The sequence below is a fragment of the Danio rerio genome, chromosome 12 (assembly GCF_049306965.1).
Source record: "Danio rerio strain Tuebingen ecotype United States chromosome 12, GRCz12tu, whole genome shotgun sequence".
NCBI classification, from domain to species: domain Eukaryota; kingdom Metazoa; phylum Chordata; class Actinopteri; order Cypriniformes; family Danionidae; genus Danio; species Danio rerio.
In genome coordinates, this window is record NC_133187.1 from 40,470,903 (window position 1) to 40,498,681 (window position 27,779).

At 37.7% G+C, this 27,779-nt stretch overlaps 1 protein-coding gene and 1 long non-coding RNA gene across 6 annotated transcripts; one reads left to right on the forward strand and one right to left on the reverse strand.

Moving 5' to 3' along the window:
* The first annotated feature begins 407 nt into the window (after positions 1 to 407).
* LOC141376860 (uncharacterized) lies at positions 408 to 27,779 on the forward strand. Its single transcript, XR_012388147.1, has 4 exons — positions 408 to 2,794; positions 7,356 to 7,424; positions 9,077 to 9,156; positions 27,636 to 27,779. It is a non-coding gene; the product is annotated as an uncharacterized lncRNA (long non-coding RNA).
* LOC100150025 lies at positions 11,800 to 22,930 on the reverse strand. Of its 5 annotated transcripts, none has more exons than XR_012387456.1 (6): positions 22,834 to 22,930; positions 22,460 to 22,515; positions 14,340 to 14,399; positions 13,512 to 13,626; positions 13,135 to 13,246; positions 11,800 to 12,038 (listed from the first exon to the last, which is right to left on the reverse strand). XR_012387456.1 is itself a non-coding variant. In NM_001423377.1 (2 exons), exon 2 carries the CDS (start codon positions 21,101 to 21,103, stop codon positions 15,377 to 15,379), a length of 5,727 nt encoding a protein of 1,908 aa, NP_001410306.1. In that variant the 5' UTR covers positions 21,104 to 21,311; positions 21,766 to 21,984; the 3' UTR covers positions 14,584 to 15,376. The 5 variants fall into 5 exon arrangements, 1 of the variants encoding a protein (NP_001410306.1); XR_012387455.1 differs by lacking the exons at positions 22,460 to 22,515; positions 22,834 to 22,930 and adding exons at positions 15,097 to 21,311; positions 21,766 to 21,891; XR_011017317.2 differs by lacking the exons at positions 22,460 to 22,515; positions 22,834 to 22,930 and adding an exon at positions 15,097 to 21,891.

Here is a 27,779-nt window from a genome sequence, read left to right on the forward strand (position 1 = left end):
ATAGCATTTTTACAATGTAGATTGTGTCAAAGCAGCTTAACATAGACGTTCTGGTAAAGTCAAACTATGTCAGTCCAGTTTTCAGAGTTGAAGTTCAGTTTAGCTCAGTTCAGTTTAGTTTAAATTTCACTGTTGAAAGTCCAAAAACTGGAGAGTAAATCCATTGATGTCCCAAACCAGTACCAAACCAAGCAAGCCAGTTGCGAGGAACAAACTTCACCAATTGACGAAAGTGAAGGAAAAAACCTAGAGAAACCAGGCTCAGTTGAGCATGACTGTAACACAATTCTTTGGGTGGGAAGAAGAAGACAGGGTCAACGTTGAGGTAAGTGACAATTTTTATTAATGTTCTGTGACAATGTGCTGTGTTGCTCAACATCAAGGGGTGCTGCTTGTCGCTCATACTTGTCTGTCAGAGGGTTTTTTTCAGGAATCAGGCTCATGCTTTCCACTCCTCCGTGACCGCCACAGAATCTGCTCATGATACAGCCTAGTCCAGGATTATGGATACCTCTTGAAGTGCTCTGTAGTTAGCGTCAACTCTTCCTAGGCCTTAGATAACATCAATGTCAGTGCACAATCTAACGGCCAACTCACACGGGACATTAGCGTCAATGCTTTCCTTTCACTTTGAAAGGGTGACGTCAGGCATTGGCGAACTGCATTGTGAATCCGTCAGTGCCGGTTCAATAGCATTGCTCACTGCAGAAGTTGGCACTTTCTCAACTTTTCAAGCTCCAATAGAAGCGTCAGCCAATCAGATAGCTGTATGCAAATACACCAGCTCAGACAGTGGCTGATTGCTGACTAACTTCATTGGCTGACGCTGCTATGATGATCTTGTCAGCCCCAACTTCAGACATGCCCTCTGTCAAGCGTTGACGCTGAAGCCCAGTGTGAATCGGGCGTTAGAATGAGCATCCCCAGGTCGAAATAGAGAATAAAAAAATGAAAGCCAATTAAATCATAGATACACTCAAAAACATGATGATGCTTGTTCACACTGCTCATTTAAAAATAGCTTCATGAGTTTTTTAGGAAAAATTTATTGTTTTATGTTCAATCCACTTAAACTTGTAAAAATAATAAAGTTAACTTCATCCGTTTGTCTTGGGACATCATGAAGGAATTGTGTGGAACCCAGAATTTTTCACAGTGTAGTGTACATATTTATTTCTAAAGTAGCTATATGTGTGTATTATTTTTACTGCCAATTTATGAACAGCTTGCAGCAAAAACTAAAACACAAGACCTTGCTCAACTTCCTCTTCCATGTATTTAAATGAAGGACTTGAGGCGATTTTGCTGAGGGAATCAAAAGGATGTGACATTTGCACACGTTCTGTCTCTTGTATATTCTAAGGCGAATTAAACGAATGCTTATAATGTTCAACATAATGCCGAAAGAGCTATTCTGTCAAGCTAGGAAAATAAATTAATTGAGTCTAAAGTGCCTGTATACTTACGATAATAAGAACATATTTTATTTTCTTCCCCCAAGCATTTAATCTCAGTAACTAATAGCAGTTTTGTATGTAAACACTAATATGTGATCTATCATGTTTAAGGAGGAGTGCTAGTGAAAAACACTTCATATCCAGATGTGCGCATTTATAAGCAGCTTGTCTTTTGTGAGAAAAATGGCCCAAAAATGAAATTTAACTCACTCTGAGAAGTCAACAATACACATGAGGAGGAGGAGGCAGCACTATAGAAAAGAATTAGTTCATTCAAAAATGAAAAGTCTGTTATTAATTACACACCCTCGTGTTGTCCCAATACCCTAAAAATTCCTTGACCTCCTTAGATTATTATTATTATTATTGTTGTTGTTGTTGTTGTTATTCATTCATTCATTCATTTTCTTTTCAGCTTTTCATTTAGCAAATGATTAAAAAATGATTAAAAGCTGTTTGCCATTTAAAAGAGATTTAAAACAAATCACTAGCCACTAGTTGTTAGATGGTAAAGTACAAACTTCATGAAAGTGCAGTTTTGAATGTTCCATTATACATCCCAACTTGGCCAAAGTAGTTTGTGGGAGGGTCCCATGGGAGGTGTGTTCTATAAACAGGCAGGGGGGAAAGGTAAACCAAGAGAAGGTATACTAAGATGAAGACTACAGGTGTTGGTTATATATAGGTGAAGAGCGGGGAGGGTCATTAATAGATGTAAAATGTTGGAAGGGGGCAGTTGGTTGTTGGCTGGCGTATGAAGATAAAAATGGTGGCAGATGGGGGGTTTGGGGGTTGTCTATGTAGGAGAGAGCTTGAGATGTCCGCATTATTCACTGCAGGCTTATTCTGAAAATGTTCCGCTGATTCACATTTCTGGAGAGCGCCAAATACGTCCTAGGGGCTATATTTTTTGTTTAAATATCCACCGAATCCACCAGAGGCCAGTGTGTGTGCTTTTTCAGATCTCTAATTTCTCCCACGAGTGCCATTCTCGCCTGCTGTTTTTGCCTAAATCCACCAGAGGCCGCTGTTGACTAACTGTCGACTGAATGACTGACTGATCGACTGACCCACCCTCTTCCTTCCCTAAACACAACCAATAGTGTTTTCAAAAGCACTGATTGACTCTCCCACATTTTACCACATTCTCACCATGTTATTTACTTGTTTATTTTATTTTTTAGTTTCTGTTTTTGTTATATCCGCCTTCTGGAACTGTTATTCACCAGACTCCAACCCCATCATCACTGTCAAACTCTCGGCGTCTCAAGTTCGCCGACGTACATGGCAAGCTAACTGGACAAACTGGTAACAGTGGGAAAGCCTTCCATACGGAGGTAAGCTGTCAGCGCGAAAAGGAACGGCATCATACCACTCCATTGCGCTCGTTTTAAATACAAAAGGCAGCCATACATACTTCTGGCTACATAATTTGCAATCATCAGAAATCATCAGGGCTACATTTTTAGAATGAGCCTATGTTGGCATTTTTCCATGATTTCACTATTAGGGGGCCAGAATGGGTGTCCAAGTTTGTAGACAGCGGGGCACTACACCCCCATTCCTGAAACCCCCAACAACTGTCACTCTCCTTCCTCTTGTAAACCCCAACGGTCCAGAAATGTCTCAATCCAAAACTGACATGCTCCACTTGATAACAGAAAAACACACACTTTTCAATATTTCCCTGAGATGTTTCAGACAAACGGCGATGAAAATAAAATCAGACAGAAGAATAATCAATCGTGGAGCATTTGCCTACTGTAAGAAAGAGCGAATATTTCTGCCAGCCGCATTCTCAGAAGGGCAATCCTGCATAATATCTTCATCTAATAACTGCCATTTCTTTAATGTGTGCTCTTCCCTACCAGGCTTCTCAAAAAGGGTTTGAATAACTACCTTTCGAATTACCTGAGAGAGTCGTTTCTGTAATGGCTTTTTAATCACCTTGAAAATCACTATTCCATCACAAAAACTTTCTCACATGATGCCGAAAAAAAAAAAAAAGTTTCCTTTGAATTTAATGGGCTTGGCAAAAGCATCTCACAAATCACTCGCTTACAGTCTCTCTACCTCCATCAATCCTCAGTTTTACTCACAGACCAATCTTATCCATTTTTGACAAATTATACTGCAACCACATTAAGAGAAACATAATGAAGAGCAGGGTATGGATTTGGTTCGTTTAAAGTGTGTGTCTCTTATTGTGGTTGGTCAAACAAACAATGCAAATTGAGCTAAATCCATAAATAGATGTTATTAGTCTCAAGGATCTCTAAACGTGTTGATGTGGATCCACCGTTAAGGAAAACTAATAGCCAGCGCTTTATGCTTGGAAGATTTCTTGTCTCGGTTTCTTTTGTTGGTAAACACTTTTTAATAAAGAATTAAAGAGAAAAATACCAACACTTTAGCTTACTTCTCAGTTTGTTTGTTTTTTACATTCAGTCAGTGAGCCTTCTACATTAGGCACGTTTTTAACCCTTGTGCACTGTTCAAATGTACTACCCTTGTTTTGTTAGGGATGAAACCATCCACTGAGTTAAATTGCTGTAAAAATGCATCAGATTATTATTTTCTTCAATTTATTTTTTGCATAAATCTGTTTATCGAGCTCAGTCCTGATCAAACCAACTAAATTATTTAGAAAATTACAGGATTTTAATTGATGTCACTGAATTCATGAAAAAAGCACACAAAATGCCAAATTGTCAATATAGAAAGTAATTGTGGAGAGGATTATTTTTAATCTTTGATCACAGTCTTAGACATGTGTAGGATTAATAACAGCATTGGCTTTAATACATTATTAGATTTTAATTTTTTCTCACTAATTTACGCTTGGTGGCTGTTTTTGGCTCATTAGTCTCCATTATAACCACCTTTGATAATGCATATATACACAGGCTTTGTTTTTGTTTACTCCATGTAGTTCTGAGAGCTGTGATGCATATTTAGATTTTCTCAGACATTACAAGGTAAGTGTGTAAAGGTCACTCACAGACAAACATAAACACTTTAATTTGCTGTTACTACATATAAAATCCAGAAACTAAGCTTTTCTTTCAATGGTCTATCTAAAGGGTGAATGGTACCAACTAATAATCAACAGTAAAAATTACAAATTTTCCCTCTTACCAACAGGGAAAACCAGCAACAATCAAAACTGAAAAATTATATGATGTCATGGTTTTGTAATAAAAAAAAAATGTGATTATAATGGAAGCCAATGGAACAAAAACAGTGACCAACAGTAAATAAAAAAATCCAACCCACAATTACGTTTTATATTGAAAATATCTCATTTTGTTGCAATGCAGTGACATCCTTTAAAAATTTAGCAATTAAAGAGTTAAATTTCTGTAATTTTCTAAACAATTAAGCGGTTTTGATCAGAACTGAGGTTGATTTAACAAATTTATACAAAACAATTTTTAAAAGTATTTACCTGATACATTTTTACAGGAGTTTAATTCAGTGGATATTTTCATCCCTAACATAACAAAGGGGTAGTACATTTGCCTAGAGTGTATCAGTTTTTTTTTTTTTTTTTTTATCAAAAGTATTTACTCAAAATATGTGTCAAAATAAGATTTGTGACCAAAAATCATTCTGCTAGGTGAAGCAGAAAAAGATACGGCCAAATTAAGATTCAAAATCACCCAAGAGAACATGAAAACATTCCCAACAGCACATAAGGGTCAATGCTGAGCTCCTGGAATACATGTAGATCTGAAATTCATTTTTAATGCTCACTATATGCAATTCTTCGACTCATCAGCAGATTTCTGATCAAATATGCCCTCAACATCTTGCAACTATACATATTTAACAACGCAAACACGGCTGGATTACAGAACTGCGACAGCAGTGGAATGTAAATGGCTTGTTTACTCTGCGTATCTGCATAGATAAGCAGCATTAACCCTGTTTTCGCTTTGCCTAACATCTTATCAATGAACATAGTGGCTCCATTTGTTAAAGAAATATTCGGAAACAGAATTATTTATTGATATTTCTTTCCCTTAATGGTTGTTGTAAAACTAACTGAACCATACCTGTCAACCTTCCTGTTTTTGCCAGGATTCTCCCGTATTTTACCATTTTATCCCCCTATCAAGTATTTTCCTGTATTTCCACCATATTTTTTATGTTTCTATGAAAAGTGAAAGTACCATCAACATAAAGCCAATTTCAAATGTGATATAACTGCAAGAGCTGTTCTGGAGATTTGTGCTTTATTTTGGCTTGAAAGCACATTGAAATTAATATTAAAACGGCAGCATTCACTTCATTTCCATTAATGCTATGCATCAACCATCCCCCTTCCTATGCAATTTCCAACCCAGGCATATTCTGATTACATATACATTTTTGAAGAAAGCTAAATACATCCCAGGAGGAACGTTTTTTTTTTTGTAGTTTTTTTTTTTTTTTTTTGCAGTTTTTTTGCAGTTTTTGTTTTCACAAATCCACCAGAGGTTGCTACGGAACCCCGGAAGGGACGTAGTGGAGGAGAAAAAAAATGGGTGGGTGAGAAAAAATAATTGGTGAAAGAAAAAAAATGGGTGGGAGGAAAATATATATTTCTAAGTTTTTTGCGTTCTCTCGCAAAGTTTTGCGTTCCCTCGCAAAGATGTTTTGCGTTCCCTCGCAAAGATGTTTTGCGTTATCTCGCAAAGATGTTTTGCGTTCCCTCGCAAAGATGTTTTGCGTTCTCTCGCAAAACTGTTTCTCCACAAACACTTCCTGTTCACTGCACTCACGTAAACCCTCCCGTTTTTGCTGAAATTCTCCCATATTTTACCATTCTATCCCACTTTCTTTACATTACTGTGCGCTGATTGTCGCCTTTCACTTTGCAACCTCTGAACCAGTGAATGCATGTTTAAGCGCTGACTTACAGACGCGCTACATACAATAAACTGATCCCAGATCAGCATCTGTACGCGCCATTTAAAGGGACACTTCTGTTATCAAACAAGTGCGCAGCAAATGAATCTCATGTTTTGTTTAGTTTGATAACAGAGGTGTCTCTGTAAGAATGCACAGATCTATAATGAAAGCAGTCCATTACTTTAGAAACTTCATATTATTCAGTGTATTTGTCTGTTTAAACATGCACCCACTCCTCTGTAAATGGCGTGTACAGACGCTGATCTGGGATCAGTTTATTGTACGAAGCGCGTCTGTCAGTCAGCGCTTAAACATGCATTCACTGGTTCATAGGTAGCATACGCACAGTAATGTAAAGAAAGTGGGGTAGAATGGTAAAATACGGGAGAATTTCGGCAAAAACGGGAGGGTTTACGTGAGTGCAGTGAACAGGAAGTGTTTGTGGAGAAACAGTTTTGCGAGAGAACGCAAAACATCTTTGCGAGGGAACGCAAAACTTTGCGAGAGAACGCAAAAAACTTAGAAATATATATTTTCCTCCCACCCATTTTTTTTCTTTCACCCATTATTTTTTTTTCACCCACCCATTTTTTTCTCCTCCACTACGTCCCTTCCGGGGTTCCGTAGGTTGCTATGTACGCTTTTTCAGATCTAAAATTTCTCTCACAAGTGCCATTCGCACCTGCTGTTTTGCTGTACATCCACCAGAGGTCGCCTCACGACTGACCAATTTCCCCCTTCCTTAAACTCAACCAATAGTGATTTAAAAAGCACAGATTTAGACCTTCCCTAAATCCAGCCAATGTTTTCAAAAGTAATCCAGAAAAAGAAAAGCCCTTACGGCAGCCTTATTTTTTACCACATTTTCAGATTGTACCACATTCTCACGCTGTTTTTAACTTGTTTATTTTGTATTTGGCTTTTGTCTTACCTGCTTTCTGGAACCGTTCTTCACCGGACTTGAACCCCATTGTCACGGTCAACTCCTCTCTATGTCTCAAGACCTCTGACGTACGTGTCGAGCTACCGGACTGACTGGTAGCTGTTCACATGGAGGTAAACGGTCAGCTGGTAAGTAAGAAAAGGAAAGGCATCATATCAGCCTATAGCGTTGACGAAATGCAGCCATTCACAGCTCTGGCTACATAATTTATGATCTCCAGAAACATAGGTCTGAGTTTTTAGAATGAGCCAATTTTGGCAATTTGAAGAGGAGCAAAAGTGGACACTTTTGGATTTGGAAGTGTTTGTAAAAAAGACAAATACACTTATTAATATGTAAAAATGTCCGTCCTGGCATGCTTTATGTTAAACACAAATAGTTTTGCCTTAAATGAGCACAAACAGTTATAAAAGCGTTCAAATGCTTTCATTATAGATCTGTGGATTTATATTGTGACTCCTTGGTTATCAAAGAAAACAGTGTATCAAAATAAGAAATTCACAGCTCTTCACTAACTATACTAACTGTAATCAATATTTATACAATGAAATAAAGTGAGCGGCTTGATTGTATGGCTTGATTTAGTTTTATAAATAGACCATTGCTTTTTATAGGCTAAACCTATTATTTTATTTTCAGTTTGTTCTGTTTGTTAAGTATTCTATCATTTTAAGCTAATTTCCTCCTCATATTTGAAACAGTTTGCAACTAGGCTTATGGCTTATAGTTATACAGGGAAGGTATCCCGTATTTTTACCAGGTGTGAACTGAACACTGTAATGATGTTGTTGTTTTATCAGAATTTTTTAGGTACTGTAAAATATTATCCATTAATTAGCAGTTTTTCATATTTTGTGATTCATATGTGTATAAGTATTTTCCCTGTTTATTTAGGGGTTTTAAATGCAGTGTGGGATCTTGATCTTTCTTCCAACAACTTATAACCTTAGGAAGTTAAAAAAAAGTGTCTTTTATTAAGATTTTGAAAAGTTTAAAGTGATATTTTGCTGTCACTGGGGTGGTTCCTTTTCAAAAGGTACACATTTGTACTTAAAGGGTCCATATTGGTACGTCAAAAGTTTATATTATACCTAAACATTTTAAGAGGAACACTTTTATACTTTTTAGGTACTAATATGTACCCTCTGAGGTACAAATTTGTACATTTTGAAAAGGAACCACCCCAGTGAAAGCTTGCGCACCTTTATTTCTGAGAGTGTACAGTATGAAAATCTTGTAGTCTTATTTCTCTATATATTATTTCTTATGCCTTATATTATTTCAAACTACTAAAATGTCAATAAAAGTCACTTTTTTAAAACAAAGAGTTGAATTTTTAACATCAAAAGTCGACAGAGCAGAGATCAAGACCCCATAATGCAATTCACAACCGTAAATAAATGGCAAACACTTGTTAATCACATCATGTACGGAAACTGTTTACTAACAGGCATTTTCTACAGTGTATATAAATTTTTATATAATCAGACAGCATTGCTTCAGTCGTGCTTAAGACCCTCTTAAAGATTCAATTGTGGTAATATTAAAAAAAAAAATAACATTATTAGGATTACGATTGCTTTTTATTGACAATATTTCAGGTCAATGCTTTATCTCAAGCTAACACACCAATAAAGGCATTGAGTTTTCATAGTCCAGAAAGCACTTGAAGCTTTATCTATGTCTTCATTCCTTATAAAAGTGTTTACAGACTTGATGCTGGCAGGAAGAGAACACTGTCTTTTACTTTCTCTGAATGCACCCAAATCACTGTTGGCAGGTGGAGCTTTGAAGAATTGTTGGAGAAAATGATGGTGCCTCAGGCTTCAGCCCCCCTCCAGCCTTCAGAAGTGTTTGCAGGTGAGCTGGGGATTGGACTTTAGTGTGTCAAGACAAACGCTCAAGTGATGATACAACACAAAAAATTTAATTACGTTCCCCATATTGTAAAAAGTTAAATGTGTCATTTCTGCCACTGCAAAACGTGCAAGAGCAATTTATTTATGATAATGCTTTCAATACATCGGCCATCTTTTAATAGCAACATAAGAATTTTGCTGGTTATTTTTTTTTAAATAGACAATAATTTATTTTTATTATTATTCAATTAACTTTATTTATGGGTCAAAATGAGTCTCAGTTTGTAGTTTCATCAAATTTAATTTACAAAAGTAGCTTCATATGCATTGAAAGAATGTCAAATTCAAGCAGAGTGTCCATTGTTCATTCATTCATTTATTTTCTTTACGGCTTAGTCCTTTTATTAATCTAGGGTCACCACAGTGGAATGAACCGTCAACTTTTCCAGCATATTTATGCAGTGGATGCCCTTCCAGCCACAACCCATCACTGGGAAACACCCATACACTTCATATACACTACAGACAATTTAGCTTACACAAATTCCCCTAGCGCATGTCTTTGGACTGTGGGGGAAACCGGAGCACCCGGAGGAAACACACAGGGAGAACATGCAAACTCCACACAGAAATGCCTACTGATTCAACCAAGGCTCAAACCAGCCAACTTCTTGCTGTGAGGTGAGAGGACTACCCCCTGCACCACTGTGCTGCCCAAGTGTCCATTGTTTCAAATTATCGTTGTGAAAAATAAATTTCCTTTTTTTCATTCTGTATTTTGGATCAAAGAAAGCCTTGATAAGCGCAAAACCTTAAAAATAAAAATAAAAAGTTTTAGCGGTAATGTAATTTAAACTTTCTTCAATTCTTGCAAGTCAGAGTTTAACCCAGGCTCATTCTGAAAACGTAGCCCTATATAGGCCTACATTTCTGCACTGAAAAAAAAATGTCTACAAAATAGTAGCAAACAATTGTTGAAAAAACAATAGAGTTGTGTTTAAACTATCAAATTCAATTTAGTAAAGTTCAACTTAATTTGCTCATTTAAATTCAGCCCAAATAAATTGTTTACAACCACTTAACTTAAAGAGATTTAGTAAATCCAAGGAATCGTTTTTGAATCAATTTTTTGAAAAAAAAAATTTTTGAGTAACCAGTAACTTTAACAACAAGCGTGTACACTTCCTCTCTTCCTCTTCTTCTGTGTTACAAGCGAGCGTCGGAAGCTTAAAGTTGTGTAGCGCCATCTAACGTCAAGGTGTGATGTTGCATACTCTTCTGCTTGATGCCAGTGAACATCGCTTGGGTTTGAATGCAGAAAAACGTCTCGTAAAACGCTGACGATAAACGCAAATGAAAAGCGTCCCGGTGTGTAGGAGCCTTAAAAGAGACAAACATAAATGAAATAGAAACAAATAATAGACAAGTATAATATATATATATATATATATATATATATATATATATATATATATATATATATATATATATATAAAGATTAAAATGTGTTAAAACAGTTTATAAAAGAATGAAAAAGAAAAGAAAGACGTAATAGTGCGATCTGTCGAACGTAGCATAGTGCTCATTTCAGGAAAGGCACAGTTAAACAAATGTTTTTTTTTTAATTATAACAGCTTCCGGTGCATGCATAGTTTGAAATTACCAACAAATTGTTTGGATAAAACTAAAGCTTGGATAAAACCAACCCAAACATTATTATTATTTATTTATTTTTTTTTGCAATTACAATTGACATCACTAGTGGCACCATCAGTGCCTTTTCAATCCAAACTGTTCACGATATCTCAAATCAATGACTTCCCGCTGGAATACTTATAGAGTTGCCATTTTCAAACAACTTCTCAAACCCAAGGTCATCGCTCCAGGTTGCCTTATGGAGTGCAATTCAAGCATTAGAAGTCAGAGACTGTGAGACTGAAGCTGGTAAATAACATCCTTAAAGACCATAAATATTTAATAGGTTAGTTCCTGTGCAGCAGAGTAAAACAGGGTAAAGGTTGAGCTGGAGCTTGGAGATGATGTGGAGACGGAGCTCTGACTGGCTCAAAGGAGCGGCAGCAGAATGCAGAATTAGCGCATGTGTGATATGGAGCAGCGGTATATCTGAATGTCAGCATTCTCCACATCATACGGCTGTTTTCATTACTGCAGGCCTGTCCTTCTCAACTAAACGATACGCTTTCCGCTCTTCGCTCAGAAGTAATAAATTGTACACTGTAAACGATTTCTTGTTAAATTAACAGTAAGTTACTGGCAACAATTATCCAGTAGCTGCTGTATTTCATAAAACAGTAACATTACTGTAATACTAATTACATTAGTATTACATTTACTGTAAAATGTAATACATCATTTTACTGTTGTTGATTTTTACTGTAACACTAATTACAGTAGTGGTGCACATACTGCAAAACTGAAAACAGTATTTTATTGTACATTTTTACCATGAAGAACTACGGTATTTTAACGTTACTTTCATTATTACTGTATAGTATTTTACAGTTATTAAATGTTATTTTATTATATTTAATAGTGCTACTTTATAATGGGTAAAAATTTTTCAAAAATTGCACAAGTGTTATTTTAACTGTTCAAGACGTACAAGAAAAATAAAGAAACAAACTTTAACTTCACAATAAAGGTTTATTGTGTAAACCATGCTAAAACAGTAGCAGTAATTCAATATAACAGAGCAACAGAACACTAATAAACAATTGATCATTAAAACCAGTCAACAATTAATGCATCAAAAATTATTACAATTTTAAAAACAGGTGAAAATACTGCTACAAGACAGGAAATGATGAAGGCCAAATGATGTGGAAAGGGACAGTGAAAAAGGGCAGCAGCATGATGATGATCCTGCAAAAATGACAAGCAAAATCAATCACTGAAGTAAAAACTAATCATCCCTCAAACCATTTAATTCATTCAGAAACGAAACACTGCACTGCAGTTTATATATATATATATATATATACACATACATTTTATATATATATATATATATATATATATATATATATATATATATATATATATATATATATATATATATATATATAAAACAGTTTTTTAATTGTTTTTGTTGGTGAAATACAGTTTGTTGTCAATTCACAATTACACTAACGTTAATGGGGAAAAGATCAGCGGGCATTGTTCTTGAAGATCGCTAGTCAGGTGTCCACACAGGTGTGTAAAAAATAAAGTCTCATCTTAACTTAATGTCCGACTCTGTATAGCTCAAATATCTGATTCTATGATCACACAACTAGTGCTTCCACGGATTTAAGAGGGGTGAACACAGTTCATTCTCACTTTAAGAGGCTACATATTTAAAATTAAATAAATAAAATAATGTAATTTAACGTGACTAATGTTAATTAAATACTTTTAGGCTTTTAACACGTATAAATCCACTTCTAACTTACAGACAAGATTGCGTTAGAGAACATGAAAGCTGTGGGTGATTTTTTTTTTTTTAAATAATGCTAATGATGAGTTACTGATATTTGGTTTGCATAAAACAAAGTAATCACTAAGCATTCATTTTTGGCAAAATCTGCAGAGAGGCTCAGCGACATGAGGAAATGTGTTAAAGTTGAGTAGAGAACTAAAGAGCAGTCTAGCCTACTTCATGAAATATTTGTGGTAATATTCTGCTGTCAATTCGTATTACGGTATTTCAATAAGCAGCAGTGATGGCATGTAAGCGAGACAAATAAACATTTTCATTTCATACAATTTATTTATTGATTTATTTTTTATACGAACACATCTCCAGTGACATTTCCTCAAACTAAATCATCATAACGTTACTGTGCACAGCATCAGTAAAATGTTGAGAATAATTTAAATACTTAATTTTTTAAAACAGTCACTGCTGATTACAAACTAACATTAAATCTAAGCTTACAGAAATCCTGTATGCATGACAATATAAAGATGTATTACTCACTGATGTCGAAGCACTTCCAGGTCATCAGAGATGTAGACAGCACAGAATATGTGCTATCAAATGAGCTCTTGTGCAGCCTTTGTTGGACATCCAGGTAGTATGTTCACCCACACTGCAAGAAACAAAAACAGAAACAATTTATTAAAATGTGAGGGATAGTAAACATGTTTAATCTACAGAGAGAAGAAAATGTTTACTTTAAGCATTGATCCTAATGAATCTATTTCTGAACTACATTTAACCTTATCACGGAAACAGCATTTTTGAGCTTTCAGACCAGGGGTGCTCAACCTTGTTTGCTTAAAAATTAGAATTAAAACAATAAATCTCTAAGTAAAATAAAATACTTCAGATCTAAATAAAGTAGGTGATTTTACCTAAAGGTTCCTTCCCTCCAGTTAGTTTGGCTGCAAATCCCTCCACATCTGTGCTTTATTCGGTTCTTGTCTTAAGAGTAACTGGTGTCGCATTCCAGGTCCATCACAATTTGGGCTAGAAGGACAATATGACAAAAGACAAGACACATATAAATAAAAGTCTCAGAATAAAATATTTAAAGGAATAGTTTACTATTTTGCCACTATTTACTCCATGCGTTTTAAACTAGTTTGAATTTCTGTTAAACACTAAAGCAGATATTTTGAAAAATGTTAGTAACCAGTAACTATTGACATCCATATTTGAACCAAATTTCTTTAAAAAATACGAGTTTGTGTTCAACGGAACAAAATACATATATAACTATTTTGAAACAAGTGGAGGATGCCAAAGATGCTATTATTTTCATTTTTGGGTGAACTGTCCCTTCAATTCAAGTGTCAAGCAATAGTCATAAAAACTGATGTGTCGCTTGAGGAAAACTAAATCAAGTACCTTCTGTGAACAAGCAGAATCATTATGCCATTGTATTCAGTGATTCTCTTTTACATTTTCCCACTATAAAACGATAGCTTCAACATGCAATCCATGTTAAGACAAAAATGAATAGCATAAAATAACATATTGAACTAAACTTACAGTTTCCAGTTACATATGCCCAGTAAAATTGCTAATAAACAAAGACTGGTGTTTTAACACCAGATTTTTTTTATCTTAGGAACTGCTGGAAGAAGAAAAAGATGTTTTACATGAAACTCCTCACAACAAATTTGTGAACAACTTGACATTTAAAAATCTAATCAAAATGAGGAAGACATCAACTTTACCTTGAATAATCAAGTGAGGAGTGATTGGTAGCATCAGTTTTTCAACATCAATTACTGTAGCTGAAAAACAGATAAATATAATAAGAGTAAAATAAGACTTAACATTAATTAATCTAAATCTATGGTACAACGATACTGAAATGGAGGGGTTCGTGGATGTATTAAATTTGGGTGTGAAACACAATAGGCAGTCGGTCAGAACTGAGTGAGATGGTTACTTAATTGAAGAGAGGCACTCAGGGTATTAGATGTGATTTTCATTTACTAAAGTACTTGGTATACAATGGAACATATGTGTGGTTTCTGAAACAAATAAACAATAAACAATAATCAATACAGATGTTTCACAATAAACATTACTAACTGAACAGCATACAACAAGTATAGTAAGAAAATAATGGCCCAGTAGATAATAAAGGTGCACTTCTCCGAGTGTCCACAAGAGGGCGCCAAGAGCACATGAATGCCGCATGATGGCAGGGTCTTTGTCTGGGCATGTCCAACTTGAATGATCACCGCAGGTAGCCAATTATCGTCGCATAACGCGCACATACGTGTTATACTATAAACATACATCAGTAACATACTAAAATGTGTACATATGAACATATAACTACAACTTGTACTTAAAGACTTGGTAATTCCCGAGTTTAAGCTGGTAATATAAGCAGTACTGTGCTAACAAGCTGCTACAGGTGGTACGTGAACAACAGCTGATCTTCTGTCAATAATAACTTTATAAATAGTGATCACTTACTTTTAAGACACGCACACTGTAGCACAGTATACCAGTAGTGACTGTTTTGTCTCTTTTTTGCCGAGTGAGTTCGATAGCAGGTGTTATCGCCAGCGTTATCTCCCGTGTGCACTGTCGCTCTCAACTAGTTCTTAGCTCAGCCCACCTCGATGATACTGCGTTGCATTGTGCACTGATTGGTTGGTGTCATCCGGGACGTAGACATCAGCGGTCCTTTTGCACAGCCGCCCCCGAATTCAGAACTGAATTCGCTCATCTGACAAAAGATCCATAACATGCATTATTCGTCCTCAGGTAGAGCTGGAAGCTGTATAAGTCGAGCCACAATACGGGTATAAGTCTTGCCCTTAACCTCCACATTAGCAGTCCGCACTCGACCATCGGCACCAGGGAAAACTTGTGTGATTCTGCCCACTGGCCAAAGTGCACGAGGGAGTTGAGGATCAACTATCATGACTACATCCCCAATTTCTAATGTCTTCTTCTCGGTTTTCCACTTCTGCCGTGCCTGAAGGTCAGGTAGGTAGTATTTCAGAAAGTGCCTCCAGAAGTGCTCTGCAAGTAGTTGGCTGTGACGCCACCGCCGTCGACTTAGGATTTCTGAGTCCTCATAGACGACTTGGGGAAGTGACACATCTCTGCGACCAATTAAGAAGCAGAACGGGGTAATTGGGTCGAGATCAGCGACGTCAGAGGAGGTATATCCTAAAGGCTTAGAGTTGAGGATACCTTCTACCTCAATCAGGACGGTCCTTAACACTTCCTCAGTAACTGTCTGGGCTCCAATTGTCACTTTAAGGGCTGCCTTGATCGAACGGATCTCCCTCTCCCAGCATCCACCAAAGTGAGGGGCACTTGGTGGGTTGTAGGTGAATTTAATTTGCTGAACAGCGAGATGGTTCTGTAGCTCACTTTGGAGAGCAGCAAAGGCCTCATTCAGTTCACGTTCTCCTCCCTTAAAATTTGTGCCTTGGTCACACAGTAACTCATGGGGGTTGCCTCTTCTGGCTATGAACCTTCTTAGAGCCATCAAGAATGAGTCAGAGTCAATACTAGAGAGAAGATCAAGATGGACTGCCCTTGTGGTCATACACTTGAAGACTATACCCCACCTCTTCTCATTACGTCGACCAATCTTAATAACGAAGGGGCCAAAACAGTCCATCCCAGTCGAGTAAAAGACAGGACGGAAGTATCTTTGTCTTGTAAGGGGTAAGTCTGCCATCAATGGGACCTCTGGGCGTCCTCTCCACTTCTTACACTCTGTACATTGGTGTTGGTATCGTCGGATGGCTTCACGACCTCTCAGTATCCAGTATGTCCTTCTGATTTCTGCAAACAACCGCTCCGTACCTGGATGATGCAGTCTCTCATCATAATCTCTTATGATTAACAGTGTGACTGGGTGCCGAGGATCAAGGACAACTGGGTGTATAGTATCTGCTTCCAAGACCTCACAATGCCGTAGCCGGCCTCCTACTCTAATAAGTCCAGTAGCAGCATCAAGTTCTGGGGAAAGAGTGAGTAGTCTGCTCTTCGATGATACTGATTTTCCAGACATCAATAGTCTCAGCTCTTCTGGAAAGGACTCGGCTTGTGCTTGACGGAGAACTGCACGTTGAACATCCTTTTGCAGTTCAGCACTGGAGGTGTAGGCCGCCCCATGAAGCTCCTGTCCATAAGCATTCAGGCACTCTGTCAGGGTGTTGAAGTGCTGCAGTTTAGCTGAGGGAGCAGTAGTGGTTACTAAAACAGAGAAGGATGACTTTCTTAGTTCAGAGTTCGGCCCTTCTGCTGCTAAATGCGGCTGTTCTGGCCAGCTCTCAGAAGGGAGCTTAAGGAAAGATGGTCCTTGACTCCACCTGCTGTCTCTAGAGAGGTTTTGGAGAGATTTGCCTCTAGTGATGTCATCGGCCGGGTTGTCTGATGATCGAACATAGCGCCAGACAGCGGATGCTGTCATCTCTTGGATCTCAGCTACTCTTGTCCCCACAAATACCTTGTAACGGCAGGAGCTAGATGTCAACCACATAAGCACAGTGGTAGAGTCAGACCAGAGCGTAGTGGAGTGGATAGGAACTGTAAGCTCAGTGTTCAGGAGTTGGGATAGCTGTGCTCCACTTAAAGCAGCACACAACTCTAGTCTTGGTATAGATTGTTGCTTTCGGGGGGCAACACGGGACCTGGCAGCAACAAAGGCAACTTCTACTTCACCCTCCTTGTGCTCTATTCGCAGATAGGCCACTGACCCATACGCCTGCTCTGAAGCATCACAGAATATGTGGATCTCATATTTACAAGATGCGTGATCTACTTCTGACAGAGAGTAGCACCTGGCTAAGGATATCTCCTCTAGTCCACTCAGTTCTTTCTCCCATTCATGCCATAGGGCGAGTAGATCCTCTGGCAGGTGTGGGTCGTCCCAGTCCCGTTTCTTGTCCCATAAACGCTGTACTAATATTTTAGCCCGGGTAGTGTATGGGATGATATATCCGAGAGGATCGTATTGACTTGCCAGTACTCTGTATATGTGGCGCATAGTCACTGGCGCAGAGCTCCTAGCTCTGTGTTTGTAGCGCAGTGTATCAGTTTGGCAATGCCACTGCAGTCCAAGCGTGGACTCATGGACATCTTGTTGGTCTTGGCTGAGCCACAGTTCGCAGGTACTAGATCTGGATTCTGGAGGAAGGTGAGTAATCACAGATGGACAATTGCTAGCCCATTGTCGAAGCTCAAATCCTCCACTGGCTAGGAGAGCACAAAGTCCGTCAACAAGGTCTTTAGCCTCTTTAGGAGAATGAAGACTGTGGAGGCAATTGTCGACATAGAATGATTTCTCAATTACCTCTCTAAATCGATCTCCCGGCTGACTGTGATTTATAACGTGAGTCTGCAGGGCATATGAGGCACAGCAGGGACTGCAAGTGGTGCCAAAGGGAAGTACCTGCCACTGGTACACATCAGGGGGTAGATCAGGCTTTAAGTCTCGCCACAAAAATCGAAGCAAGGGCATGTCACCAGGGAGCAGCCTGACTTGGTGAAACATACCGCGAATGTCGCTACTTATAGCAACAGGGTGCTCTCGGAATCGAAGCAGCACTGCCAACAGTGATGGGCTTAATGTGGGGCCTGGCAGGAGAAAGTCATTAAGGCTGTGGCCTTCAAATTGAAAGGAGCAGTTGTAGACGACTCTATTCTTATTATTGTGCTGCACCATATGGTGGGGGATGTACCAAGACTCTTTAGAGCAATCCGCTTCTCTTGGTTCTAGCTTAGCCACATAGCCTGCTTCCTTCAATCTAGTAATCTCAGCCTGGTAGGCAGATGCTTGCTCTGGGTTTTTTAGCAGCCTCCTCTCAACACTCCTAAGCTGAGGGAGAACGGCTTCCTTGGGCATGTTCAAACAAGGCATACTCTGCATTCGGAGGAGCGGTGTGGCATACCGCATTGTCCCCTGTACTTCTACTCTCACAGTGTTCTCTTGCAACAGACTGATTGCTTCCTTGTCTAGCTTGGATCGTGTCACTATCTTGTTGTTGCGATAGGGTATCACATCCATCTGCCACAATCGCTCAACATGAGCAAACAGGTCTGTGTTAGGTAGTACAGAGGTAAAGAAGCACTGGTGTGTGCTAAGCTCACGACGGACCTCTTGTGTAGGACCTTGAAGAGTCCATCCCAAGCGGGTTTTAACTGCTGCTGGGCCCCCTGGTGGGCCTAGACGTACTGGTTCAACAGGCGTGAGGAGATGTGGGTAATCTGACCCAATCAACAATACAGGCTGCACTTTATCCATCTGTTGCAATGGGAGACCAGCTAGATGTCTATATTTCTTCTGTAAGAAAGCCACTGGATAAGTGTGTTCAGCAAGGCTCAGTCTTTCGGCTGTAAATGCATGCTGAATGTGGTACTTCTTGTGGGGGTGAGACACCGGTGAGACTGTGAAGGAAACTGTTGTCCCATGAAGCACCTGCTGATCCTGTCTTACAGTGCGCAGTATGAGGTCTTCTGGCTGGCCCTGGAGTTTCAGCTGCTGAGCTGCAGCATGAAGTAGAATGGTCCTTTCTGACCCATCATCTAACACAGCAAAAGTCTCCATTGATGCATCTCCATTTGCAATGATTACTTTACTCACTTTCAAGAGCACTCTGCGGCTGCCAACTGAACGATCTGCATATAGGGTGCCCTTTGTGGTATTCACAAGACACGAGTTCTCCTTAGGTTCAGTCTCTTCACTAGTACTGACAACTCTCTCATTTAGATCATGCAATACAAGCAGGTGTTTTCTGTTGCACGTCTTACACAGAGCCTTTAATGTGCATCTGGATGCATGATGATTACGTCCACACCGCCAGCACCTATTATTCTTACGAATCCATGCCTCTTTCTGTTCCTTTGTTAGCTCTTTGAAGTTAAGACACCCATTGAGGAAGTGGCTGGAGTTGTCACAGTAAGGACAGTAGGCGTGTGACTTCTCTCTATACTTAGTAGAACTGGGCTTGGAATCTAACGTAGGTATTCGGCATTCAGTGGGGGCAGTGGGCTTTCCAGCACCTAGTAGAATATTTGTTGATCTCCCTGAAGGCTTGTGTTCGTGACGACCTTCTCTCCGCTTGAAAGGTAAGGGTGGGGCATACATGACTGCTTTGGCTGTGTCATCTTGTACTTGGAGCTCGTATTCTAACCAGTCAGCAAAGTGTAGAAGTGTAGGGACTGTGATCCTTAAGGGATGGATATATCTCTTAAAACTGATTTGCAGCTCATGGGGAAGCTTGCTCTGGAGACGAGACACATGTGAGCCACAGTCCAATTCGGCGACTCCCTCTGGCCCCAATTGTTCCAACATACTCACTAATGATCGCACTCGAAGAGCAAAGAGCTTAAAAGATTTAACATCTCCTGACTTAAGGTTGGGACTTTCCAGCACTTCTGCGATACTCTGCAGAACGAGCTTGTGGGGCTGACCGTACATCTTAACCAGAGCGTGCATCGTGTCTGTGTAGGGTCTCACAGAATTACAGTAGGAGTCTGCCACCAGGAGAGCCTCTTCAAGCTCCAAATGATCTGTCAGAATCTGATACTTAAAACGTTCACTCGCATCTGCTGGCAGAATATTCTCCAGTGCCATACGTAGTCTGGAAAACTGTCTTGGGTCAGCTGCTGTCAAGCTGGGAATTGTAGGCTTAGGGCCTCGATAAATCTGCTCTTGGGTATGCAGCTTCTCCATCCTAGGCACTAACTCTGGGCGTGAGGCTGGACTGAATTCTCTTTCTGTCTGAAGATAATGGTATCTTGGACCAAGGGGCACATTTTCATAATGTCCTGTTCCTGAAGGCTGGGCTGAATATGTGTGTGCCCTCTGAGAATGTACACCATGACCATCAACTACATGTGACATCCTAGAATTTAAAGTCATATCTCCCATTTGCTCTGTCAGCTGCTCATAACGGGCTGGTTGAGGAGTAGAAACTTCACCACTATGCGCTCTGGAGCTTCTATGACTAATGACTGAGGGTGGCAAGTGAGTGCGGGGAGCTGGTATTGGTGTCTGAATGCTGGGGCTACGCTGCTGGATCTCCTGTCTTAATGTAGCATTCTCCGCCTTGAGCCCTTGAAGCGCTGAAAGGATTTCTGGTAGAATGGAGCTACGGAGCTCGTCATTGTCCCTCTTCATCTGCATGCACATAGACTTTATATCAGAGGTCTGCTGGACTTGAAAGTGTTGCTTATCATACCCTGGCGATTCATATCCAGATGGCTCTGGCCATACATCTTGGAGTATTAGATCATCTGTGTATGAGGGCTGACTCGTCGGAGAAGATGATCGTGATACATTCGCTGACATGGGTGCGACTGCTTCATTGGCGTATTCACTCAGGCGATTGGATACTGGAGCTCTCTTCACAAAGCCTGATCCATGAACTTCATAATCTGCTAGATATGCAGGTTGTCTTATTTGTCGTCTAGGTCTGACATCAGGAGGATATGGCTCAGAATTAGATATCATCTCTCTACTGTGATTCACTCAATCCGGCTCGAAGGACCACTTGAAATGGAGGGGTTCGTGGATGTATTAAATTTGGGTGTGAAACACAATAGGCAGTCGGTCAGAACTGAGTGAGATGGTTACTTAATTGAAGAGAGGCACTCAGGGTATTAGATGTGATTTTCATTTACTAAAGTACTTGGTATACAATGGAACATATGTGTGGTTTCTGAAACAAATAAACAATAAACAATAATCAATACAGATGTTTCACAATAAACATTACTAACTGAACAGCATACAACAAGTATAGTAAGAAAATAATGGCCCAGTAGATAATAAAGGTGCACTTCTCCGAGTGTCCACAAGAGGGCGCCAAGAGCACATGAATGCCGCATGATGGCAGGGTCTTTGTCTGGGCATGTCCAACTTGAATGATCACCGCAGGTAGCCAATTATCGTCGCATAACGCGCACATACGTGTTATACTATAAACATACATCAGTAACATACTAAAATGTGTACATATGAACATATAACTACAACTTGTACTTAAAGACTTGGTAATTCCCGAGTTTAAGCTGGTAATATAAGCAGTACTGTGCTAACAAGCTGCTACAGGTGGTACGTGAACAACAGCTGATCTTCTGTCAATAATAACTTTATAAATAGTGATCACTTACTTTTAAGACACGCACACTGTAGCACAGTATACCAGTAGTGACTGTTTTGTCTCTTTTTTGCCGAGTGAGTTCGATAGCAGGTGTTATCGCCAGCGTTATCTCCCGTGTGCACTGTCGCTCTCAACTAGTTCTTAGCTCAGCCCACCTCGATGATACTGCGTTGCATTGTGCACTGATTGGTTGGTGTCATCCGGGACGTAGACATCAGCGGTCCTTTTGCACAGATACCAATCTGTATGGGGTTAAAATACATTTGTACACAAATCATTCACTGACCCCATCAATTTCTCTTAGAATAGGATATATATATATATATATATATATATATATATATATATATATATATATATATATATATATATAGTGATAATGACTTTGGCTTATATCTGTGTACTCAGAACGTACACTCACCTCAGGTACACCTGAACAGCAAAAATTAAATGTACAATTAATGACACACTATACATCAAGCTCATTAACATTATTGAGAAATAGACAATAAAGATGTATTTTGTTAATATTAACCTTAGCTTAAAATAATTCAACTGCATTTAATTTTCAGCTCCATTTAATAAAACAGTTAAGACTCATTTCATTATGAGTTTAGTTTAACTTAAATAACTAACAGTTGAAAAATGTTACCATAATGATAGCTTAGTCAAAATGACTAAGTTATGTGAAGACCAGAGCTTACCTTAACGGTAAACGTTTAACTTTTCATGGTGACTTCGCCTTCATTTCAGTGTTGTGCTGAAATAGAGGATTCATTAATGCAGTTAAGTTACAATAAGTTAAAGTTATGTTTTTTCAGGTAACTTAACATATGGTCAAAAACTTACTCAAGATAAACTCACTGTATCTAATAACGTTACCTTGCAAACACTACAATGACCGCCTGGCGTCTGTTATTTCTTGTTTAAAATACCATTTGTTAACGGATAGCGTGACATAACATAAGAACCTACAACTAATGTCACTTGGTTAATTCTTTTAAATTACACACACAATACACAGAAATACATACAAAACAATCCTTTAACGGAAAGAATTTGACTTTAAAACACTTACCGAGGATGAATTCGCTGGATGAAAGACGACAGGTGAATTTCAAATTAGGAGAGCCGTTGCCTGCATGTCGAGTCGTGTCCGTTCGGTTCTATGAATCGGCTCCTTAGTGAACAGTAAAGAATCGAATCCGCCTAAAATTGATTCCTTTTTGTATATGATTCATTACTATTTCGTTATACTGCTTGGCCACACGCATTTATACACTAATTATACACTAATTGCATATTGCTGAATGTGCTTGTGAACACGTGTAATCAAATAATTCCCGAGCAAACGGTTCAATTCGGTTCAATACGAGTCGCTCGAGTGCTGAACCGAACCAGTGCAAACGTGATATTGATTACAATATAGTAACATTGTTTTTTATTCACTTTACCAGCAAGATTATTACATATATCTGACCTTGACAATAAGAAATAAAGTTCGTTTGAATTGTTTTGAGAATTTATATTTTTTTTGTTTTTCTCCCAGAATTCATTTCACATCAACAAACAAATGGTAATGGCGGATGAGAAAGCCCAGCTAATATTATAAATATTGCGTTTAATATGTCACGAAATGAAATTTTAACAGTGTTTCATGCGAGAATGTAGTTCTTACAAACTCAAATCTGTGGTTTATTTATAGATATCATTTGTAAATTTTAAGCGTGCTTTGCCGATAGCGGAGATTCTGACTTCCAGGGTGTCCATCATCACTCATGTGTCCGGCGAAACGAGGTTATAATCGGCTAGACATGTGAGACTTGCCCCGGTCTTAGATGGCTCTATAATGAATGTGTTATGAAATTTAGTTTTAACCGTTTTTCATGCGGGAATGTAGTTGTTTTAAACTCAAGTCTGTACTTTATTTATAGAGATGGTGCGTATTTTAAAATATTGTTTTGAAAATGCGGAGATCTGTGACCTCCATGGTGATGACGGGTGCCCTAACCTCATGAATCCGTCTAAAGCAGGCTGGTCATTTTGACATTTAAGCTGACTTTGGTTTCATGAATCAATTACTTTTGTTCCAGTTTACGTTTTGGTTAAGCACAAAGTTATGTTGATTAAAAATGATTTAATATTTTCATGTTAACCTTATAAAATTAAGGTGCAGTACACCCAAAAATGGAAAACCAGGGGACAGTTTTATGCACTGAACAGTCTGAAGAAACTGGTTAGTTTATTTTTCTTCACAAAATACTTTGTCAAAAAATAAAATAAACATAATAATAATAATAATATAAAGTGTGTGTAGAGTTTTTCATGGTCATTTGCAGTACTGTATTTAGATGCACAGTAACTGATTTTTTCCCAAAATTCAATGTAAAATTTGCAGTAGCATACTGTTAATCATGTTCACAGTATGGAAATGTTGAGAATACATTATCATGCTGTAAAAACAGCAATATATACAGTAACACACTGTGCACAGCTTATACAGTAAACAACTGTTGAGAAATGCAGTATAATACCGTGAAAACAACAGAAATCGTTTACAGTGTAGATATGCTGTTTTATTTGCAGTTTGAGGAGACGTTAAAAGCAATGCGAATGCTGCATGCCTTTTTAGAGGGGTTGCTGTGTTTTGTTGACAGAGATTTTAGACTGAACTGTATTTAGGGGTAATAGAGTTAGGACATGGCACAAACTGTATTCAGATCTACAGCTAACAACTGAGCACAAAATACATTTGGGCTTTTTATTGACCACATTAATTGGGTGTTTGTTTGTTTGCTTGCTTGCTTGCTTACTTGCTTGTTTGTTTTTACATTTGTTTTCATTCTTTCTTTCTTTCTTTCTTTCTTTCTTTCTTTCTTTTTTTATTTATTTATTTATTTTCATCTCTTTTTTCTTTCTTTCTTTCTTTCTTTCTTTCTTTCTTTCTTTCTTTCTTTCTTTCTTTCTTTCTTTCTCTTTCTTTCTTTCTTTCTTTATTTATTTATTTTCATCTCTTTTTTCTTTCTTTCTTTCTTTCTTTCTTTCTTTCTTTTTTATTCATTCATTTGTTTATTTTTTTAAATATTTGTTTTCATTTCATTTATTTCCTTTTATTTTTCTTTCTTTCTTTCTTTTTTATTCATTCATTTGTTTATTTTTTTAAATATTTGTTTTCATTTCATTTATTTCCTTTTATTTTTCTTTCTTTCTTTCTTTCTTTCTTTCTGCCTTTCTTTATTCATTTATTTATTTAATTTTCTTTTTTTTCTTTCTTTATGTATTTTTATTCATTATTTATTTATTTATTATTAATTTATTTATTTTCATTTCTTTCTTTCTTCATTTCTTTATTTTTTTGTTTATATTCATTTCTTTATTTTTTGTATATTTATTTATTTAAATATTTGTTTTCATTTCCTTTCTTTCTTTTTTCTTTCTTTCTTTTATTTGTTTATTTATTAATTTTTGTATATTTCATATGTTTTAAACCCATCCTTTTTCCATTACATGTGATATTCTATAGAGATTTTACATTATACAAATATTTCAATAATAATAATAACACCAAAAATATTTATTATTTTAAATGTGTGAAAGTAAATGCATTATACATTTTTGATATTTTAGTTTAATATTTTTCATTTTTGGGTTGCATATATATAAAATGATTGATCTGTCCAGCATGTGTCAATAATTTCATTATAAATATTGAAATCACTCTGTGAATTTCATTGTTTGTAACAAAAAACATATCAGATTATTTCTATTATTTATATACAAAATATGTACAAAAGTGTAACTAAAAACTGAATTATTTGCTGTCGAAACTTTGCCATGATAGGAAGGTATAGCATTTTAAAATAAATTACAATTGTAAATAGATGTCTTATAAATGATAAAATTGCACAATATTGTTTTTTTCTGCATTTTGCATTTCTGATCAACTAAATTAGCATAATGGATTAAAAAAAAACGTTTTAACCTGTAAAATTTACTTAAAGCTTATAACATTAAAACTTTCAACAGTTAAAACTCAATTAACAGTCTTTTTGTGTTTTTCGTGTATATTAGACTTTAAATTAAAATCTGATAATTATGTATTTTCATAAGAATATCCCATTCCTCCTTGACAGGAAGCCCTGCTAAAGCAATACTTCTCTAGTAAAAGCATACTAAATAGGCATGGCATTACAAGAAGTAATAATGATCCACTATATGCTATAATGTGAATGATGGCAGATGTGTGTATATGTATATAAAGGTCTGATTAGCTAAATGGAAACCTGCTGGCTCAGCTCAGGTAATATAAAAACACTTAGACCGAAGACAATGATTCAGAGTGGAAGTCAGAGAAAATGCATGTGCCTGTTTCCATTAGAGCTGCTGTTGTTCGTCAGAGAACAACAACCCCAACACTTCTCATATTTTTTCCACCTCTGATTCAGCCAAATGTATGATAAAGACAGTAAATGTGCCAAAGTCTATCATCAAATATCTCCAGCATATGTCACTCCGGTGTGTCATTTCTACTAATAAAAGTATAAACTGTATTATTCCGTGGTCTGTTGAAATTCTTGATTCTCATTGGCTTGAAGATGCACAGTGCAAACATTTAAGGTACATGTTAATTCAAAATTACATTATTTATTTTGCTAGCGCACATTGTTATTATTTAGGTGAATAATTAAGTTATTCCATCTTTAATTCTTCTGCGTTTAGAGTGGCAGTCCTTCTATGTTGAAGTCAGTTTCACAACTTAAGCCACAATAATCTTAACCACACCCCTACCGTTAGATTGCTATAAAGTAATGATGTGCAAAAACAAAGCCAAGCCTCTATTGAATAAACCGTTTCACTTTGAAGTGCATCATTACACTGAAATAAAAGTCTCTGCAACTTCTTATTGACACAGATTTTAATATAAAAGTAGTTCTACTCAGTTTTGACCACAGTTCAAGATGTGTGGTTTCCCTCAAACATCAAAAATGACCATAGTAACTCAAAGACAGTTGACGCAGTCTTCATTCCTCTACGTAATGTCGATGACCAAGGAGCCTACTGAGGATTAACCAACTCAGAAATATGCTTAAAATATTTATGAAGAAGTAGCTAATTCATATTACTATGAGCTATTAGATATAGCTGTGTCCATTACATGCATATATGCAAATCGGCCCCTCAGTCACGCACACACTCACTGTCCATCTGCCTGTTACTGATTCAAAGCAGGACTAGGAGACCTAACATGTCATATCTAACAAAAATTAAGTCAAATATTGCTCTGCAAGTATATTTTACAGTATTTAAGAAAATGACCACAGAAATAATAGGATAATGAAATGCTTTTGGATGGCATGGTGGCTCAGTGGTTAGCACTGTCGCCTCGTATCAAGAAGGTCACTGGTTTGAGTCCGGACTGGGTCAGTTGGCATTTCTGTGTGGAGTTTGCATATTCTCCCAGTGTTCGCATGGGTTTCCTCCGGGTGCTCCAGTTTCCTTCACAGTTTAAAGACATTGAGTATGGGTGAACTGGGTAAACAAAATTGTCCACAGTGTATGTGTGTGAGTGTGAGAGTATATGGGTGTTGCCCAGTGCTGGATTGCTGCTGGAAGGGCATTGACTGCGTAAAACATATGCCGGAATAGTTGGTGGTTCATTCCGCTGTGGCTTGCCCTTATAAATAGGAGACTAAGCTGAAGGACAATGAATGAATGAAATGGTTTTGGGATTTGCAAAGGATTTTAAATGCACTCTGTTTTGTGTTGGGTGGTTCTTTGCCACCACTTTGAGCATTTACAATCATTTCACATGTCCACACTTTCAGATATTTGAATAGAGGCTTGGGAGGACACACAAACATGTATTATTCTTCATGTCAGGAAAGAGACAGAGAGAGATAAGGGTTAGAGCATGGTGTCTAACCCGGCCTCATAACACTCCCGGCTTCATTTTAAGAAGAAATTGGGTTCAAAGCTGTGGAGCTGGGGTGGCAGAGGGGTGCTGAAAGCCGAGAGAAAATTAAG